Source organism: Euleptes europaea, chromosome 4 (assembly GCF_029931775.1).
Source record: "Euleptes europaea isolate rEulEur1 chromosome 4, rEulEur1.hap1, whole genome shotgun sequence".
Classification (NCBI taxonomy): Eukaryota; Metazoa; Chordata; class Lepidosauria; order Squamata; family Sphaerodactylidae; genus Euleptes; species Euleptes europaea.
This window is the reverse complement of record NC_079315.1, coordinates 107,690,960-107,712,509: the sequence shown is the minus strand read 5'-3', so window position 1 is coordinate 107,712,509 and position 21,550 is coordinate 107,690,960. Positions and strand designations below refer to the sequence as shown.

The following is a 21,550-nucleotide window of genomic DNA, read 5'->3' as shown; positions in this document are numbered from 1 at the left end:
TCTGATGTTGAACACATGAAGCTGCCTTATACTGAATCAGACCCTTGGTCCATCAAAGTCAGTATTGTCTACTCAGACTGGCAGCAGCTCTCTGGGGTCTCAGGCAGGGGTCTTTCACATCACCTACTTGCCTAGTCCCTTTAACTGGAGATGGCGGGGATTGAACCTGGGACCTTCTGCATGCCAAGCAGCTGCTCTACCACTGAGCCACAGCCCCTCCCCAGAAATATGTGTCATTTAGCCCTGAGAAGCTTTGTTCTAGTTGCCAGTTGCAGAAGCCACTAGTCCACTGCACTTGAACACATGAACACATGAAGCTGCCTTATACTGAATCAGACCCTTGGTCCATCAAAGTCAGCATTGTCTACTCAGACCGGCAACGGCTCTCCAGGATCTCAGGCAGAGGTCTTTCACATCACCTACTTGCCTGGTCCCTTTAACTGGAGATGCCGGGGATTGAACCTGGGACCTTCTGCGTGCCAAGCAGAGGCTCTACCACTGAGGCACAGCCCCTCCCCTCTCTAATGCTGTAGTGGGAAATGGTGGCACACAAGGACCTGGTCCAGGTTTACACACGAAGTAAAATGAGGAGGCAGAGAAAGAATTATCCATTCAGACTTTGCTATATTTCTGCGAATATGCCAATAAAGGTCAATTGATTGATTGAACTGTATCCATTTAGACTGACGATGGGGGGATCATAATTTTGAATACTCCTCATGTAAAACACCCCCGCATGTTGGAAACCAGCACATCAAGGGCCTTTTCCTGCTGTGCTAGGTGTCATCTTGCAAAGAACATTTTATACAGAGGAGCGTTGAAAATGAAATTCCCCTTCTTGGATTGTGATGGATATGGCCAGAAATATAGGGGAAGAGTTGCTGGACTTGACCTGAATATCCTGGCCAAAACTTGCCAAAAAGGGGGTTTGGAGGTCTGAGGTGCGATCTAACCAGGATAACACGGTTTTTTAAACGTAGTATCTACTGAGTGCGTTAGGCCCCCCAGTCTAGAATAGCCATGGAGAAGGGCAAGAAATAACACAATTATATGGCTTTGTGTGTATTAGAAGCCATCAAATACATATCTATTACTTGTTCAGGCCCAAGTGCCCAAGTGTCTGAGAATGGCAAGAAATGTCCATTTTCACAGAATTGAAAGATGGGTGTATTGGCTGAGAGCCAAAAGATATTCACATGTATGAGCAACCTGTAATCATTATTTTTAAATAGACTACGTTAAGATAAAAAGAAGCAAGAATGAACTAACGGTTTTTATATATTTTAAGAAGTCATTTCAGGAATAGATAACATTGTATGGTGTTGGAAGTTATAAGATAGTTAACCAAGAATGTGCACCCTTATCAAGTGGGACAGCTAGGACATGATGTTAAAAACCTATAAATATTGAAAGTTGAATTGATTGAGAACTTCTCAGAAGGGGCTCCATGATTGTGACCTGATAATCTTTGGCGTAAGATACTTTCATGAACCCATGGAATTGCTCTAATTTAATTATCTGTGTAACTATGATGGGTGGTATACCTTTCTGTTGATTTAATCAATGTTTTGGAATACAATAGTCATGCTTAAATAAAAACGTAGAATGAAGAGATTCTCTAATGGTGTTCACTTGTGTACTGTACCGGTAATAAACCTAAGTTACTGTCGAGGTGTACCTTTAACCAGGAGTTAAATGATCTGATAAGAAAAGCTAACTAGAAAGCGAACTAGAAATGCTAACTAGAAATGATCTGATAAAAAAGCTAACTAGATGCCTAAGGCTGCAATCTTGGGGTGGGGCAAGGTCCTTAGGAGCTGGTGTGACCCCGTGCCAGCTTATGTGCCACTTTATCACAGTGCAAAGAGGCACCTACACCGGTGCGGGGGTCAAACACACTGGCGCCAGGGAGCAGCAAGGCGGCGCAGTCCTCCGCCGCTTGAGCATCCACGCCAGCAGGGAATTCCCAGAAGGGAAAGCCCGCATCGGTGTGAGGGGGTGTTACTGGGGCGTTCCTAGGGATGGGAACTTCCTGGCCTCTTTTGCCCCAGGAACACCCTTTCTCACAGTGTAAAACGGGTCTCTGAAAACTCGAGCAAAATGCAGGGAATCGCAGGGGGAGAGCGAGGCGACCTCTGATGGTTGGAAACCGCATGCATAATCAACACAAAGACCTGAAGTCGACGGAGGGGTGACAGTGAGGGAAACAGCCAAGCATGCAAAGGCCTTAGAGCCTCTTCAGATCAGCTTTTCCTAATGGTTCCATCTGCCTGTCCGGTGAGGACTTCCTCTGAGAGTACAAGAGCCCTTGTATCTGGGGATCTGGTGGGAGCCAGCATGGTGTAGTGGTTTGATTCCCTGCTCCTCCACATTATTGGCGGACGCTAATTTGGTGAACTGGATTTGTTTCGCCACTCCTACACATGAAGCCAACTGGGGGACCTTGGGCTAGTCACACTCTCTCAGCCCCACCTACCTCACAGGGTGTGTGTTGTGGGGAGGGGAAGGGAAGGTGATTGTAAGCCGGTTTGATTCTTCCTTAAGTGGTAGAGAATGTTGGCATATAAAAACCAACTCTTCTTCTTCTCCTTCTTGAAAAGGGCTCTCAATGTTGTGCTCTTGCAGTGAGCCTTTGAAGAAATATGATAATATTGTGATTGAGTAATTTGGTCTATTTTTAAAAAAATAATAATCATCATATTTTAAGGTGATACGTCTTGCTAGCTGTCTGAAACAGGCCTGGCAGATATGTTCAAATGTGTGGTGGTGGGAAGTACGGTCAAGTCACAGCTGACTTATGGCGAGTGTGACCTCCTAAGGTTTTCAAGGCAAGAGAACATTCAGAGGTGGATTGCCATTGCCTGCCTCTGTGTGGGCTGAGAGAGTTCGGAGAGAACTGTGACTGGACCAAGGTCACCCAGCAGGCCTCATGTGGAGGAGTGGGGAATCGAACCCGGTTCTGCAGATTAGAGTCCGCCGCTCTTAACCACTACACCATGCTGGCTCTCTTTTCAAACATAAGGAGATGCAAATCTCTTGCTTGAGATTTTCAGGCACTTTAAAATGTGGTTATGTGTGAGAATAAAAAAATAAAGACTCAGAAGCCTTTTACGAACTATATTCAGTAGGTTCAATTAATTGGTCAAAGGTACCTTCTGAAAATATTTGTGCTTTAATGTTACCAAAATACCCCTGGGAGGGTTACAAAGGGTTCCCCCCCCCTTTGTCTCTATTGTAGCTTCTTACGCAACTAAATATCCTGCCGACGAGTCAGGTTTATCAAATGATTAGACCACTTTAAAAAAAACACATATACAAAGCAAACAAAGAAAACTATTATCAAACCCTAGGTCTTATGCAGAAGATGGAAAAGAACACAAAAAATGTGGTGGGTAATGCAGGGGGTTGCGAAGAGAGGGCAGAATAACTTATGTTTAGTGCCCAGCTCCCTTCTACATAGGTGATCATCCGATGTCGATCATCTGTCTGTCCAACGGAAGATCTACCAGATCGTCACGAAATGAGTTCTCTTTCCAAAGGGGATGCAGCCAGACTTTTATAAGATGTACGGGCGAGGCACACGCCCCCTCAAATCGTCTGCCACGGTTTCCCCATGGACTGGATATGTTCCTTCGCCTTCATCCGCAACGCTGCTATGCTGGTGTTCCTAGGGTCCACCTCTTCCAGCGGGAATTTGTCCACAAAGTTGGTCCCGCATTGGTAGGGGGGAGGAGGCCCCATGGCCCCGAGGGGCTGCAGAGTGTGGCCCATGGGAGGAGAGTTCAGGAAAGGAGGAGGGGTGTAGCTGCTGGGGAGGCTTTGTGGGGAAGCCACGAAACCCGGCAAAGTCTGGAGGGGACTGCTGTTGGACATGGGGGGGCTCAGCCACGACTCCAGGGGCAAATTGCTGCCGATGGTCCCAATGGCAGAGGGCTGTGGAGAGCGGTTGAAGGAGAGGATGGGGGAATCCTGCAGCTTCATCGAGGTCACCTCCAGCTTCTCCTGCCTCCTCCATTTGGCTCTACGGTTCTGAAACCACACCTGCAAACAAACACAACAAGTCAGCAGACCAGACAGAGACGGTGGCTTCTTGTTATCAACACTGTTTCACTAGCACAACACTTATTGTTATGGAGATGTAGATGCCCCACCTATGTCTGCAGATCCTTGCTTGTATACTAGGGCTGCCAACCTCCAGGTAGTCCACAAGAAATAAAGGCTCAGTGCTGTAAGGATAATTGGAGCAACCCAAAACAGCACTATAACAATATAATGCAAATAAGTGAATTTTATAAAGTGCTAAAGTGAATAAATATATACAACATGTACAAATAGGAGTAAATATTCCTATTTGTACATGTTGTATATATTTATTCACTTTAGCACTTTATAAAATTCACTTACTTGCATTATATTGTTATAGTGCTGTTTTGGGTTGCTCCAACCTCCAGGTAGTAGCTGGAAATCTCAAAAAACACACTACAGCCAATCACAAAGGAGTGTTGTTGGGGGTGGGGACTCAAAAGCTATAGTTCACAAGGTTCCCCTTCAGGGCAAAAAGCCCCCATGCATTGAGTTCTGAGAATTTGGACCAGAAAATGACTGCAGCAGCATTATCCTGCCTGTGTTCCACAGCCCCTAATATAACAGGCATGCTCCTCTGATCCCAGAGAGAATAAGTATGGATCATGACTAGTTATTCATTTTGACTAGTAGCCATGGATAGCCCTCTCCTCCATGAACATGTCCACTCCCTTCTTAAAGCCTTCCAAGTTGGCAGCCATCACCACATCCTGGGGCAGGGAGTTCCACAATTTAACTATGCGTTGTGTGAAGAAATACTTCCTTTTATCTGTTTTGGATCTCTCACCAGCTTCAGCAGATGACCCCACGTTCTGGTATTATGAGAGAGGGAGAAAACCTTCTCCCTTTCCACTCTCTCCACACCATGCATAATTTTATAGACCTCTATCATGTCTCCCTTTAACCACCTTCTTTCCAAGCTAAACAGCCCTAAGCGTTTATAATATTTGTGTGTGAGAGAGAATAAGTCCCTTTTGTTTTTTGAAACCCTGTTATTCCTAGAAGTGCACGCGTGCTTCACTTGGGGGTGGGGGAGGGTCTCAGCACCTGTTAGATGGTTACAAGATGCCTGAAATTTTTACAATCCCGCTCATGCATTTATAAATGTAACATTACAGCCTACAAAAATCCAGCATGTTCGTAGTAAAAACCCACTGGCGTCCACGGAGTTTTAAAATAAAACAGAGCTGCAATCTTACATGAATTAAGGGGGATTGTTTCCGAGCAAACATGTAGTATCAGACTGCACACCATTTAAAAATTGTATTTGTATAAGCCTGATTTATCCTCATAACAAGCTGGCAACGGAGACCATTCTTTACTGCTGTTTCACATGACCAAAGTGAGTCAAAAGCAGCATACTGGGGGGGGGGGGTGTCATCCTGTTTTAGTCTCACAACACCCTCCCGAGGTAGGGTGTGCCAAGTCACTTGCAGTGAGCATCGTATTAAGTGGGGGATTTGAACCCGACCATTCAAGGCCAAAACTCTTTTGGTGGTTTTCAGACTTCGCTCCTAGGAATTTCGAGGCTTCCTCAGACGTTTCTTGCAGGTGATGAAAAGATTAGTAATGGTAGATGAGCTTCCTTAAATAAGATCTTGGCCTCTGCTTCTGATATACAAATGTACAACCGTAGGGGAGAGCAGAGCTTATGCATTTTCAACTCACCAATGGCTGGGCTGTTTCTGTGGCCACACTACCCAAGTGAATGCTGAGGACAAAGAAGAGGGTGCTTAATACACCATAGACTCAGGCTGGGGTGTCTAATTGGTGCAGGTTCAGGAGGTGATAAGGCTTACCAGGTCCCATAGCTCCATAGGCGGGAGCTTTTTCGGAGCGATGCTGCGGCACGTGACACACATGCACGCCTGGTGCAATGCATGTGCATGTCCCGTGTCACGCGCCTTTGTCACTTCCAGGTTTCCCCGGAAGCGACGCGGACGCTCTAGCAATCTCTGTCAAAATTTCTGTGGAGGTTGCTAGAGCGGCCACGTCGCTTCTGAGTAAACCCGAAAGTCACATCGGCGCGTTGCGCGGGTGCACGTGCATGTGTTGCCCGCTGGCCCTCAGCGGGTCGGTGGGCAGCCCGGTGGATTGGTGGGACTTTATCCGCCACCACTGGGCACTTGGCAACCCTAGAGGTGATGGTTATGCCTTGCTTGGGGTGGGGTGGCATAATACCTTGAACTGGCCCGGGAACATTCTCCAGAATTTGCTTCTCAGCCATTCTTCAGAAGACAAATTGATGGGGAAAGAGTGCCTTGAACATTAGACTGTACTACTTTGGGTATCGAAGAAAGTCTCAGCCTAGCTATTATATGGATGGGGAAATAACCTGGGCATCTGAACAGGCTGCTCTGAGTTCCTTCAAGAGACAAAATGTACGAGCGTTTTCCCAAGTGACTGAAATGAGTGCCTTGGGAATGTTGTTTGTGTGGGTAATAAAGCACAGACAGTCAAATTTAAATCAAAGTTACATTCTATCTACTGTGTGTTTTTCCTGTTCTTTCCTCCAATGATTTTTTCCTCCCCCATGTTTTATCCTCACAACAATCATCCGAGGTTGGTTGAGAGAGAGAGCATAGGCCCCAAACCACCCAATAAGCTTCATGGTTAGGGTTGTCATGTCCCTCTTCGCCACCAGCGGGAGGTTTTAGGGGCGGAGCCTGAGGAGGGCGGGGTTTGGGAAGGGGAGGGACTTCAATGCCATAGAGTCCAATTGCCAAAGTGGCCATTTTCTCCAGGTGAACTGATCTCTATCAGCTGGAGATCAGTTGCAATAAGAGGAGATCTCCACCTACTGCCTGGAGGTTGGCAACCCTATTCATGGTTGAGCAGGATTTGAACCTCAGCTCTTTAACAACTACACCAAACTAGCTCTGTTCTAGCGAGAGTAGATTTTATACTCAAATTTAAGATGCATGAAATGCAATAAGTACACAGTGGGTAGGATCCAAACCATAGGGGTGAAATCTAAGGATACTCTTCTGTTCACAAAATAGTCCTCTTATGAGATGAAGATTCTTTTTCTCTGAGTAGAAGAAATCTTCCTTGTAGGGTATCTTTGCATACAACCCAATATCTGTTTACTGATGTAATTAAACAATCTTAGTGATGGTGACCTAACTCTAAAATAAATAATCCAAGTGTGGTAATTTGCTTTGAACCCTAACTAAATACTTAAGGTTAAGCAAATCATTGAAATTTCAGTGTGCTCTTAGGAGAAGAATTTTACTTTCCATTTACCTTTGGGAGCCTACCCCAAAAGGAACCTGTCATGCATAGAAGAACACGACGACGAAGAAGAGTTGTTTTTTATATACCGATTTTCTCTACCATTTAAGGAAGAATCAGACCGACTCACAATCACCTTCCCTTCCCCTCCCCACAACAGACACCCTGTGAGGTAGGTGGGGCTGAGAGAGCTGTGACTAGCCCAAGGTCACCCAGCTGGCTTCATGTGTAGGAGTGGGGAAACAAATCCAGTTCACCAGACTAGCCTCCGCCGCTCATGTGGAGGAGAGGAGAATCAAACCCGGTTCTCCAGATCAGACTCCACCACTCCAAGCCACCGCTCTTAACCACTGTACCACACTGGCTCTGCCAACCTCTGAGGGAGGGGCCTGGAGATCTCCTGGAATAACGACTGGTTTCCAGACTACAGAAATCAGTTCCCCTGGAGAAAATGGCCGCTTTGGCAATTGGACTCTATGGCAATGTACCCGTTGGGGTCCCTCCCCAGACTCCACCTCCAAATCTCCAGGAATTTCCCAACTTGGAGTTGGCAACAGACACACATGCAAAAGTCAGGTTTCCTTCAGTTGGGGGGAGGGACATTGTCTAAAAGATTTAAACCTGCATTGACTCCTGAGCTCCTTAATTGAGTTCAAACTTGATCTTTTTAAAGACAACCCCTTTCCAGGCAATTTTTGTCTCATGCCCCCTTCCAACAAAAAAATCTCCTTAGCCCATAAACCTAAATCTGTTCTCATTACCCATTTGATGGGATAAAATTAGTACTGTTTTTCCAACTGTTTGGAAGCAGCTTTTAAAAACCACCCCAGTTTTGGAAGCCCTCCCAGATTTTTTACAGATGACTAGTAAATATTTCAGGCTTTTCAAACTTTTTCATAACCCGGGGATTAAAGATAATTCAGCGTTAATTAAGCCTGTTTAAAAAAAAAAACCTCCCTCTTACAATTATGGAAAAGAAAGGGGGGAAAAAACCTTTCTTCTTTGCGGTGGGAACTAAAAGAACTGAGGACAGAAAAGAGAAGCATTAATAACGCACGTTCAGTACAACTCACAAAGGTAAACATTTTAAAGCCCTGTCATGAAATAATTGCTTGAAGTTAATTTCCATTTTTCGGAAGTACATGCTGGCTAGTTTGAAAATGTTCATCCCCAATCAGCCAAGCCTTCTAAACAAATTTGGGATTAAGGTTGCCAGCTTCTAGTTGAGAAATACCTGGAGATTTTGGGAGTGGAGCCTGAGGAGGGCGGGTTTTAGGGAGGGGAGGGGCTTTAATGGTAGGGTTGCCAACCTCCAGGTAATAGCTGGCGATCTCCTGCTATTACAACTGATCTCCAGCCGATAGAGATCAGATCACCTGGAGAAAATGGCCGCTTTGGCAATTGGACTCTATGTCATTGAAGTCCGTCCCCTTCCCAAACCCCTCCCTCCTCAGGCTCCGCCCCAAACACCTCCTGCTGGTGGCAAAGAGGGACCTGGCAACCCTATTCAATGGGGTATAATGCCATAGAGTCCGCCCTCCAAAGCGGCTATTTTCTCCAGGCGAACTGATCTCTTGTTTAGAAGAAGAAGAGTTGGTTTTTTTATGCCGACTTTCTCTAGATTTGAAGGAGAATCAAACCGGCTTACAATCTCCTTCCCTTCCTCTCCTCACAATAGACACCTTGTGAGGTAGGTGTGGGGGGGAGAGATCAGAGATAACTGTGACTAGCTCAAGGTCACCCAGCTGGCTTCATGTAGAGGAGTGGGGAAACCAACCCGGTTCACCAGATCAGCAGCCGCCACTCATGTGGAGGAGTGGGGAATCAAACCCAGTTCTCCAGATTAGAGTCCACCGCTCCAAACCACCTCTCTTATCCATTACAGCATGCTGGTTTAGACCTAAGACCACATGCAGTCTTGCTATCTCTTACGCCAGACACTAGACATGTACTTGTATATCTCCCAAATGCAGTAGGAGAGAAGATGAAGCTCTTCCTTCAGGTTTGCTCCCCGGTTCTGCCATCTGCTCCCCTTTTCACTGGTGAAAAGAGCTTTGACTCTCAAAAGCTCATACTCTGAAAATCTTGTTGGTTTCTAAGGTGCCACTGGACTCAACTCTAGCTCTTCTACGGCAGACCAACAAGACTTTTGGACATAGATCTGCATGCAGTAGATGCTCCCCTCTGCAATGGGAGCCCTGGCCATATAATCAGTCCTTGGCATATTACCTTACCTGTTTAACCGATCCTCAACAGAGAAGAGCTTATATGCTTGCTAGATTTAATGCCCTTCCTTCTGCCCTGCTTTATGTTTTAATAGGGTCTCATATGCATATAGGGCCTGTCCATGCAGGGAGGGCAGAATAGAATCGGTTCCTCATGCCCTACTTAACTGTTCGTTTTACCCTAGGGGTCGTTCTCAATTTTTCTCAACCCGTTTTTTGCGGACAGGGAATTAAGGTGACCGCTCAGGACCCAATTGGTGGCAAGGTTCCCACAGTTTGCAACCCAAGAACGTGAGTGCTTGTGTATCAAATAAGGCTGGTTTAGGACTGCATAATTAAGCAATCCACTTAAATTGATTTTCCTGTAAACATGATGGAGGTCTAGGGTTGCCAGGTACCTCTTCGCCACCAGCAGAAGGTATTTGGGGCGGAGCCTGAGGAGGGGTGGGTTTGGGGAGGGGAGGGACTTCAATGCCATAGACTCCAATTGCCAAGACTGCCATTTTCTCCAGGTGAATTGATCTCTATCGGCTGGAGATTAGTAGTAACAGTAGGAGATCTCCTGCTATTACCTGGAGGTTGGCCACCCTATGGAGGTCTGATGTACTTTGTGTATTATGGTCTTATGTATTTGCTTTTGTATGCTTTATCTTTTATGCCAATAAAGGCATCGGATCGGCAGACCAACTCGGCTACCTTCCAGAAACTACCTTTTCACTTGTTACATTCTACAGGTGTGCCACAGACCATATTATTATTAACTTATTTTCTTCCCTATGGGAACCTAAAGCAGCTTACAGAATTCTCCTCTCTTCAATTTTATTTTATGAAGAAGAAGGGGGTGGACCGGTAGGCCAACAGAGAGAGAAACAGCAGCTGCTGTTTACTCTAGCTGCTGTTTTTTTTTGGGGGGGGGATATGTTTTTGGTGTCTGGGAGAAGAGTCAGTGCGGCCAATCTGTCCTCATGTTCACAGTAGATCACCTGATCAGGGCATCAGGAAGGACGTGTAAGAGAATTCCTGTTGTCGATAACTAGCCATGTCTGTAGTGTCAAAATGCAGAGGACTGGCTTGTTCTAATTGACAAACAAACAAGTGCCTGAAAACACCTGCCTATCAGAGGGGACTATGTGGGTGCCACTGGAAAGGAAGCGTGGTGTAGCGGTTACAGCATCAGGCTAGAATCTGGAACACCAAGGATCAAATCCCTGCTCTAACATGGATGCTTGCTGGGTGATCTTTGGTCATCCACACACTGTCAGCCTAGCCTACTTCACAGGGTTGTTGTGGGGAAGGGGGAAACATTTCTGATTCCCTGAATTCCTTGGAGGAAGACTGGGATAAAATTGAACCAGACAGTCAGACACTTAAGGATGCTGGGGCATGACGTTCTCTCCACCACCATTCCCAACCCATTGTTTCCGATTTCCGGAGCATCCATATCACTTGCAGGTCTCATGTTTTCTACATACTAGATGACTTGTACTGAACAATTAAATAGACCCAATCTCCTTGGTAGAGAGCCAGCATGGTGTAGTGGTTAAGGTGTCAGACTAGGATCTGGGAAACCCAGGTTCGAATCCCCACTCTGCCATGGAAACTTGCTGGGTGACCTTCGGCCAGTCACACACTATCAGTTCTGGCCTTGGCTAGTATTTGGATGGGAGACCTCCAAGGAATACCAGGGTCATGACGCGGAGGCAGGTAATGGCAAACCACCTCTGAAAATCTCTTGGCTTGAAAACCCTACAGGGTCACCATAAGTCAGCTATGACTTGATGGCAAAATAAAATCCAGCAACAACTCCTTGGTGTGCATACCAAAGGCACAAATCCATCAGCTTTAAATAATCGGGCTGTCTTTTAACATTGCTATAGTTATGAAGCATAAAAGAAACACAAAACCCAACAATTCTTTACACTTTTTTTTTTTTGCAATTTAATCTTGAATATACTCAAGAGATAGTAGGAAAAGCTGAAGACTGTAGGAATAGAGGAAGACCCAACACGAGATGGATTGACTCAATAAAGGAAGCCACGGCCTGCAGTTTGCAAGACCTGAGCAAGGCTGTTAAGGATAGGACATTTTGGAGGTCATTAATTCATAATGGCTGGCCTCGACCAGGGCCAGGGCTTTCTCTATCCTGGCCCCTGCCTGGTGGAATAGTCTCCCGAATGAGATCAGGGCCCTGCAGGACCTCCAAGAATTCTGCAGGGCCTGTAAGACGGAGCTAATCCACCAAGTTTATGGTTGAAGCCAGCGACGGTTCTCCCTATAAATACTGGCCTCCCTAGTCCTTTTCCCCATCCCGTGTTTGAGCCTTTATTACTGAGCCATTATTATGTGATTTTAGCGCCATCAATGGAGACTATTTACTGAATGATTTGGGCTATTTTAAATATATTTAAATTATATTTTAAGGGTTTTTATTGACTTTATTGTTCTGAATTTGTGAGCCACCCTGAGCCTGGCCTTTGGGCTGGGGAGGGCAGGGTAAAAGTGGAATAAAATAAATAAATAAGCAAACAAACAAATAAATAAATACGGTCACCATAAATTGGAAGCCACTTGATGGCATATAACACACGTACTCAAGATCCGACCTTGGAATTTTGCTATGGATCTTCCCTTCTACTGACATCCCAAATTGTACCTTTGACTCAGTAACTTGATTCATCTTGCGATGTGCCAATTTGCACAGTCAGATTTAATTTTAAAAGGAAGATAGAAAGATGCTTTATAATGAAGAAAGAGAAGCAGGGTGAAAGCTAAGACAAAGAGCACTGTGAGATGTTAGCACAAACATCATGGAAAGGTTAGTACTTGCTTAGTGAAGCACTAAGGGTCACACTAAGAGGTGGTCTCTTCCATCTCTTACAATCTCTTCCATCTCTTACAATCTCTTCCATGTGTCCCCACCCCTACTCCCCTTTGTAACCAATGTGAAAATTAGGGAACAAAGACATATCCAACATTTTTTTGCTACTTGTTTGCCTCATATTTCCACTCTTCCACCCAAAACCTTTGAATCAGCAAAGACTTTCCATTGGACACACCAGCATTTTGCAAACGGTGCTCGCACATATGTTCCATGCGCTGTGAGGGTGGCATATGCAGGAGGAGAATTAGCCAAAGGGTCTGAAACCAAGCGCCAATAATTAGAGAAAGATTACCGCTTGAAATGTTAAAAAGCCAGATTAAGGGGAATCTCTTAACACATCATTTAGACTATGTGCAAGTCTGAAATTATCTCCTGGAAGGGAGAAAATAGAAAAGAGGGAGAGCTCTTTAAACAGGATTAGCAAGCCAAGCCTGCTTTTGACTGAAGCCTCCTGAGGAAGGAAACCAAGAGTGGGGGAGGATGAAGAATAATAATAATAAGAGGAGTAGTCAACATGGTATAGTGGATAAGAGCGGTGGCTTGGAGCGGTGGGCTCTGATCTGGAGAACCAGGTTTAATTCCCCACTCCTCCACGTGAGTGGGGGACGCTAATCTGGTGAACAAGGTTTGTTTCCCCACTCCTCCACATGAAGCCAGCTGGATGACCTTGGGCAAGTCACATTCTCTCAGCTTCACCTACCTCACAGGGTGTCTTGTGGGGAGGGGAAGGGAAGGTGATTGTAAGCTGGTTTGAGTCTCCCTTAAGAGGTAGAGAAAGTTGGCATATAAAAACCAACTCTTCTTCGAGTTGATTTTTATATGCTGACTTTCTCTGCCTTTTAAGGCGAATCAGACAGGGTTACAATCTCCTTCCCTTCCTCTCCCCACAACAGATGCCCTGTGAAGTAGGTGGGGCTGAGAGAGCTCTAAGAGAGCTGTGACTCGCCCAAGGTCACCCAGCTGGCTTCATGTGTAGGAGTGGGGAAACAAATCCAGTTCACCAGATTAGCCTCCACCACTCATGTGGAGGAGTGGGAAATCAAACCCGCTCTCCAGATTAGAGTCTGCAGCTCTTAACCATGACATCACACCGGCTTTCAGCAGCACCCAAGATTTTGCTGGTGCCGCCCGGTTGGGATAAACCCCCGTCTTCCTACCTGCACTCTCACTTCAGGAAGGTTGACTTTCATAGCCAGTTCCTCTCGGCTGTAAACATCAGGATAGTGGGATTTCTCAAAGGCTCGCTCCAGTTCGTGCAGCTGGTAGGTGGTGAAGGTGGTACGGTTCCTCCGGTGCTTTTTCTTGGGCTGGTCTTCATCGGAAAGCTTCCCGTCGCTGTTGTTACAGGCGGGCAGTTCTGGGCTCAGGCACTCCTCCGAGCGTTTTGGGCAATAGGGATCTGAGGGCCGGGAAGAGAAAGGCAAAGACCAGTCTGCCAATCAGTTAAGCCAGATGGCTGGGATTTGAGCAGATTTCTGCACACCCCCCATTCATAGAATCATAGAGTTGGAAGCGACCACCAGGGTCATGTAGTCCAATCCCCTGCACAATGCATATTCTAAAGCGGTTACATAAGAACATAAGGAAGGCCATGCTGGATCAGACCAAGGCCCATCAAGTCCAGAAGTCTGTTCACACTGTGCCCAACCAGGGGCCTCCAGGAAGCCCACAAACAAGACGACTGCAGCAGCATTGTCCTGCCTGTGTCCCACAGCAGCACCTAATATAATAAGCACGCTCTTCTGATCCTGAAGAGAATAGGTATGCATCATGACTAGTATCCATTTTTACCAGTAGTCATGAACATCCCTCTCCTCCATGAACATGTCCACTCTCCTCTTAAAGCCTTCCAAGTTGGCTGTCATCACCACATCCTGGGGCAGGGAGTTCCCAATTTAACTATGCGTTGTGTGAAGAAATACTTCCTTTTATCTGTTTTGAATCTCTCCACCCTCCCGCTTCAGCAGATGACCCCACGTTCTAGCATTATGAGAGAGGGAGAAAAACTTCTCCCTGTCCAATCTCTCCATACCATGCATAATTTTATAGACCTCTATCATGTCTCCCCTTAACCGGTTAAAAGGTTTTCTTCCACTGTCTATGTTTTGATGTCGTAGAGCTCTGAAGATCACAGCTAACCTATTCTGGAAAGAAGCAGGGGAGTTAGCCAGTGGAGGGAGAAAGGAGATGCTTTCTTTTTTAGTGGAATGGACACCAGACACTAATAGCTAGCATGGTGTAGTGGTTAAGAGCGGCAGACTCTAATCTGGAGAATCGGGTTTGATTTCCCCGCTCCTCCACAGGAAGCTCTCTCAGAACTCTCTCAGCCCATGCAGAGGCAGAAGAAGAGTTGGTTTTTACATGCCGACTTTCTCTACCACTTAAGGAAGGATCAAACCGGCTTACAATCAACTTCCCTTCCCCTCCCCACAACAGACACCCTGCGAGGTAGGTGGGGCTGAGAGTTCTGAGAGAACTGTGACTAGCCCAAGGTCATCCAGCTGGCTTCATGTGGAGGAGTGAGAAAACAAACCGCTCTTAACCGCTACATGACACTGGCTCCCAAGTCACAGCTGATTTATGGCAATCCCATAGGATTTGCCTTGAAAACCCTATGGGATCACCATAAGTCAACTGTGACTTGACAGCACGCTCTCTCTCTCTCTCTCTCTCTCTCTCTCTCACACACACACACACACACACATATATATGCCAAACACTAAATGGGGCTGGGACAGAAGAAGCAGGTGGAAGACGTGCCACCACCTGCCAGCTCTTGCTACTCTCCACCAATTGCTTTTTGATGTATTGCTTGGGAGCAATTCCTTTCAATGGCCTTCGAAGGCTGTCATTCTGTTTAGGATTGCCCTGCACCACTTGGAAACAAATCCCACTGATGTGTAATGGTGCCAGTGTCCAAGAACCACCTTGATGCCACCCATGTTTGCTTGGAAGTCAAGTGGGACTTCCTCCCAAGGAATCATGCACAGCTTTGGAGCCCTGGGTTGGGGAGGGGCCGTGGCTCAGTGGTAGAGCCTCTGCTTGGCATGCAGAAGCTCCCAGGTTCAATCCCCAGCATCTCCAGTTAAAGGGACTTGGCAAATAGGTGATGTGAAAGACCTCCGCCTGAGACCCTGGAGAGCCACTGCCGGTTTGAGTGGACAATACTGACTTTGATGGATCGAGGGTCTGATTCAGTATAAGGCAGCTTCATGTGTTCATGTGTTTCAGACCACAGCTTGTGGTGCTGTAGTGTGGAAAAAGAAACACAGCAGGTCTGTTTGTTTTTCCATTGGTAAGAGGGCCCTGCTGTTTTCGCTGAGGTTACAATCCTTTGGGGCAGGTAGCTGTTCCTGTTGGCAGCAGAGGACAGGACTCGCAATAATGGGTATAGATTATAAGTGGAAAGGTCCCAGCTGGACATTAGGAAAAAATTATTTCACAGTAAGAGTAATTCAGTGGAATTGGCTGCCTATTGAGGTGGTGAGTTCCCCCTCACTGGCAGTCTTCAAGTAGTGGCTGGATGAACACTTGTCAGGGATGCTTTAAGTCAGCGGTCCCCAAATTTTTTGAGTCATGGAGAACTTTTCAGGAGAGAAATTTGTCACAGAGCACTAATTTTCATCTAGCACCTGTATACTACACTGAATGACAGTAGCATTTTTCTTTCCAATCTCTTCATGGAGCACTAGGGGATGTTTTGCGGAGCACCAAGTGCTCCGTGTAGCACAGTTTGGGAACCGCTGCTTTAGGTTGATCCTGCATTGAGCAGGGGGTTGGACTAGACGGTCCCTTTCCAGCTCTACGATTCTTTATCTGTATTTTGGTTTCAAGAGCAGGTTGGAAGGAACTCAGCAGGCCTCTGTAATTTGGTCTCCTGCCACCTCCAAAGGACACTGGTCGCTAATGGGCCCCCCATCTTTCCTTGGGGTTGAGCAAAATTAGAGTCCAGTAGCACCTGAAAGACCCATGGGATTTCCAAGAGACAAGCTTTCAAGAGTCAAAGCTCCCTTCGTTCGATGCCATTCCTGCTTGTATCTGAAGAGAGGAATTTTGACTCTCCAAAGCTTGTATCCTGGAAATCTTGTGGGTCTTTAAGGGAGCTTTTACACTCTGGAAAGCTTATACCCTGGCAATCTTGTCGGTCACTAAAGTGTGACGGGACTCAAATATAGCTGTTTTACTGCAGACCAACAGTTCTGCCCACTGGAAACTATTTCCCTGGGGTTGTTCTTGCTGGGGGAGGGGGGTGCTGGTTGAGATGTTGAGAGTCACGCGATTTGCTATGGGGCGTGTGTGTGCTTGTGTGGTCTTAAGCATGCTATACCACCCTCCCTTGGTCCTAAAGGGACCTGATTCTGGAAATATGTGTGTTTGGGATGGAGGTGACACATGCCCCTCCATTCTGATGCCAAAGCCCGTTACACCTTTGGATTTCTAGGGTTTCTAGGCTCATCTGATGGTCTCAAACTGGGGTCTCCTGAAAAGAGCAAGAGTCCAGTAGAAGACGAAGAGTTGGTTTTTATATGCTGACTTTCTCCACCACTTAAGAAAGACTCAAACCGGCTTACAATCACCTTCCCCTCCCCACAACAGACACCCTGTGAGGTAGGTGGGGCTGAGACGTCTCTAAGAGAACTGTGACTAGCCCAAGGTGACCCAGCTGGCTTCATGTGTAGGAGTGTGGAAACAAATCCAGTTCACCAGATTAGCCTCCGCCGCTCATGTGCAGAAGTGGGGAATCAAACCCGGTTCTCCAGGTCAGAGTCCACCGCTCCGAACCACCACTCTTAACCACTACACCAGTAGCGCCTTAAAGACTAACAAAATTTTTGGCAGGGCAGGAGCTTTCATGAGCCAAGACTCCTGGGGGGGGGGGTGTCTCCCGAGTTGATCCCAGCCAGCCTCCCTGCCGGGTCCCCCTTCCCTTCCCTCCTCTCACCTTCGAAGGGCTCCCCGGTGGGATCCTCCAGCTGGGGTCCGTCCCGCCCCCGGGGGTCCTCGCCTTGCATTTTGGGGAAGCAGTCCCTCTTCTCCGCCTCTTCCACCAGCCTGGGGGCATCCTGGCCCGCAAAGCCCCCCAGCAGCGGGTCCTCTTTGGTAAATCCCAGGATGGCTTCGATGCTGTGGAGCCGGGAGGGGTGGCCCCCGGGGCTCCTGACCAAGTGTCCCCCGAGCGAGAAGCTGCCGTCGGTCATGCTCAGGAGGGGGTTCTGCTGCAGGTGCATGGGGGAGGTCTGGCCAGGGGTCGGGGGAGCAGAGGCCTCCGGGCTCCCTCTCCGGGCTGCCCCCCAGGCTCCCTTGAGCCGGCCCCTCTGCTGCCCTTCCGACGGCTGCAGGCGAGGACTGGCAGCTCTCTCGGGCGGCCGGCCCCAGCCAGCCCTCCTCGGGCGTCAGAGGGCAGCAGGAGGCGAGGAAGGCTTGAGCTAAGCCCCCGGGCCGTCTCTCCTCCCGAGTGACAGGCGGGGTTTGCCCTTGAGGAGCCGCAGATCAGCCGTCCGGCGCTGACCTCTCTCCGGCCACTCCGGCCTCCCTGGACGTGGCGGCGGCTGGGCTTGAATAAAGGGGCCGGGGGGCGTCGGTGCCTGGGTCCGACCCTCCTCGCTGGTGGCTCCCAATCCCGATCTGGGGGCTTTGTGCGAGGTGGAGGCCGGACGGCCCCTGTGTTAATGGGGGGGGGTCCCCCTTTGGCTTCGTGCGCCGCCCCTCGGCGCTGAGAGCCGCCGAAAGGGCCGCCCCCTCGGGGCTGAAATTGACACGCTGAAATTGACCAGCCTCGGGAGTCGAAAGGAGCGCTTGTGTGCGGGGCGGGTGGATTATATATTTGGCAAGAGATACCTCCCCACCCCCTACACACAGGCCACTTCTTGCAAAGTTTTGCCTTTGCTGCTCTCTAGGTGCACATTTCCCCCAACCGATTTCTCAAAACTCTGCCTGGGGGCTTCTTGTTGAGTTTTGAGCATCCGGATGGGGGAAACGTGCAGCTAGTGGTTCCCAACCTGTTTTTGACCAGGGACCACTAGGACTTTTTTGTTCGGTGCAGGGACCCCAAGGTTCAAAATAAAAATTCCGAGAATTTGAAAATAAACTTTAATCCTAACTGTTAGTTAAACATTAAACTTAGAATAATATTTGAATATATTTTTATAATAGATAACTTTTAATTGAAAATATTAATTTATTATGGGTTTATAACTTTGTTTCGCCCACCTTAATTTAGTTCTCGCGGACCCCTGGGGGTCCATGGACCCCTGGTTGGGAACCAGTGATAGACGGTGGCAAATCCATGTCCAAACATCTCATGCATAAATGGCCACACAGTGCCCACAGTGTCGATCGGGATCGACTCCCGTTTGGTGGAAGGGGAAAGCCTACGTGGAAAACAGAAAACCGATTTCGGGAAGCGCGATCCGAAAGTGAACACCGGAGCAAAAGTCGATTTCCGGGAGAAATTGGTTTAGGCACTACGCTTAGCCCTCAAGCAAAGTTTCCTTCCTCCAGAAAAATCAAATTGGATTGAGAATCGGTTTTTTAACAAGGATAATCGTTTTAGGGGAAAACCGGAGTGACTGTTTCCCGAGACGACTTTGCCAAGAGAGGCTATCTAGATCTTTGCCGGGAGACTTGAGGCGAGCGAATTGATTTAAGAGTCACAACGTTATTTGGAGAAATTATTAGGGACCGTGGTCTATACTACTCTGTATGGTTTTTGTAAATTATAATTTTGCATCATTTAATGTGTCACGTTAACACTTAACGCTTTACTTAAGTTCTGCTTCTTTAAAGATTTCTGGAGCTTTCTACAACCCACATCCTCTTTCATTGTTGATTGAATGTCCCGTCCTGTTGATTTGATGGACCCACTCTGTGTAATCCGCCTTGAGTCCCAGTGAGAAAGGCAGACTATAGATTACGTAAATAAAGACAATTAATTAATTAATTAATTAATTAATTAAGTTCCGAATTTAAGGGGAAACGAATGAGAGAAGAGGCACCGTCCTAAGCAAGGCAGACTGTTTGGCACAGTTTCAAGCGCTCCCTAGAAATGAACGGCTAGCCTTTCCAGAAAATTGGTTTTTCAGGCGAAAGTAGACCAGTGGCCCATCTGGTCCAGCATCCTGACATATAGAGGAGGGTGCCGAGTTGTTTTCTGTTGCTCCAGAAGGTCGGACCAGAACCAATGGGTTGAAATTAAATCAAAAGTGTTTCCCTAGACATTAGGAAGAAAATAGATTCCTTTGAAATATGGTGTTGGAGGAGAGTGTTACGGATTCCGTGGACTGCCAAAAAAACAAATCAGTGGGTTATAGATCAAATCAGACCTGAACTGACCCTAGAAGCTAAAATGACTAAACTGAGGCTATTGTATTTTGGTCACGTCATGAGACGACAAGAGTCACTGGAAAAGACCGTCATGATAGGAAAAGTTGAGGGCAGCAGGAAAAGAGGAAGACCCAACAAGAGATGAATTGACTCAATAAAAGAAGCCACAGCCTTCAATTTGCAAGATCTGAGTATGGCTGTCAAAGATAGGACATTTTGGAGGACTTTCATTCATAGGGTCGCCATGAGTCGGAAGCGACTTGACGGCACTTAACACACAGAGAGACATTAGGAAGGATTTTCTAACGGTTAGAGCGGTTCCTCAGTGGAACAGGCTTCCTCGGGAGGTGGTAAGCTCTCCTTCCCTGGAGGTTTTTAAGCAGAGGATAGATGGCTGACCAGGGCTGACCTTGCTTAGCTTCTGAGATCTGACGAGATCAGGGTAGCCTGGGCCATCTAACATAAATCAATAAACTCAATAAACAGCAACAAGGAAGGGTGAGAAGGGGGAGTTGAGGAGTCTCTGCGGGAATGGAGCGTCCTTTAAGGATGGTGCGCTTTTGGGAATCTTGGATTCCTTCCCCGCCCCTCGCCACGATCCGCCCTTTAAGTCAACGCCTGGTCCCTTCCCACATCCCAACAGGCCTCCCCACGGCGAGTGGTATTGTTTAGGGACCGATCCTAAATACACAGGCAAGCGGATCCCCACTCGAAGGAAACTCCATGAAACTCAGTTGCAGGAGACAAATTAGGCCATTGATGCATGGGAGGTTTTGCCTTGGATTTGCCGCTCTCTAGATGCACATTTCCCCCATCTGAGTTCTCAAAACTCTGCATGGGGGTTTATTGTTGAGTTTTGGGAATTTGGATGGGGAAAGTGTGCATCTAGAGAGCGGCAAATACAAGCCAAAACCTCCCATGCGTAAATGGCCAAAGGATGCTTTCATACATGCCAAATAATAGACTTTCAATCCACTTGCAGCTGGATTTTACTTTGTGAAATGGCAAAATACACTTGCAAACGATCGTGAAAGTGCATTCAAAGTAGATTGAAAGCGTATTGTCCAGCATGTGTGAAAACGCCCCAAACGATTTCACCCCATTGGCAACACCGATTTCACACCCACCGACTCACCCTTTCCTTGAGGGGAACTGTAAGGATTCAAGGAAGAGACAATCGTTTGTCCTTTGAAAAAGAATCATTTGCACCGAATCCCCAACAGGCCATTCGACTTGGGGTTTATTATTTTTTTTTGATGCTCCGTGGCAAATCCTCTAGGAAATGTTTCCTTCTTTAATTTGTAGTCCAGAAATCTGTAGTTGGCTCCCCTGTCCCTCCCAGGAACGCCACAGGAGGAGGAGGAGGAGGAGAGGCGTTTCTTGAAAAGGATGCTCCAGAGGGCTCCGGCACAAACCCACGGTGGATGCCTGGGGAGGAATCCAGTGAGCCCCTGAAGGCAGTGGCTGGGTCCCGGAGAAGTGCCGGGGGGCTCGCCCTCCTCACCCTTTCCTTCACCAGAGGACAATCTAGCTTGGGACAGGTGTATCCCGAAGAAAGACGTGAGCGACCTCTGAGCAGGTGCAGAGTGCTTTCCGCTACCAGAGACTAGTCCACACAGGGGGGGAGGGGGGCTGTATCAGATCGCTCTAGGTGCCTTTCCTCCACTCCGGGGGCAAACTTTGGGAGAGAGGAGGGCTTAGATCGGAAGAATGACTTCGGGCCTGCCTGAGTGATAGGGGTGAGGGGACGCGCCAAAGCAGGTCTACTCATTCCAGTAAGCAGCTGGGAGAAAGAAGAGGCTAG

The 21,550-nt window shown here is 47.4% G+C and overlaps 1 protein-coding gene across 1 annotated transcript; it reads right to left on the bottom strand.

Annotated features, from left to right (window-relative positions):
• Window positions 1–3,584: 3,584 nt before the first annotated feature.
• Window positions 3,585–17,651, bottom strand: RAX (retina and anterior neural fold homeobox). Its single transcript, XM_056848596.1, has 3 exons — window positions 17,366–17,651; window positions 13,581–13,822; window positions 3,585–4,041 (listed from the first exon to the last, which is right to left on the bottom strand). The coding sequence occupies exons 1-3, from the start codon at window positions 17,649–17,651 to the stop codon at window positions 3,589–3,591; spliced, it is 981 nt and encodes a 326-aa protein (XP_056704574.1). The 3' UTR covers window positions 3,585–3,588.
• Between the last annotated feature and the right edge of the window lie 3,899 nt (window positions 17,652–21,550).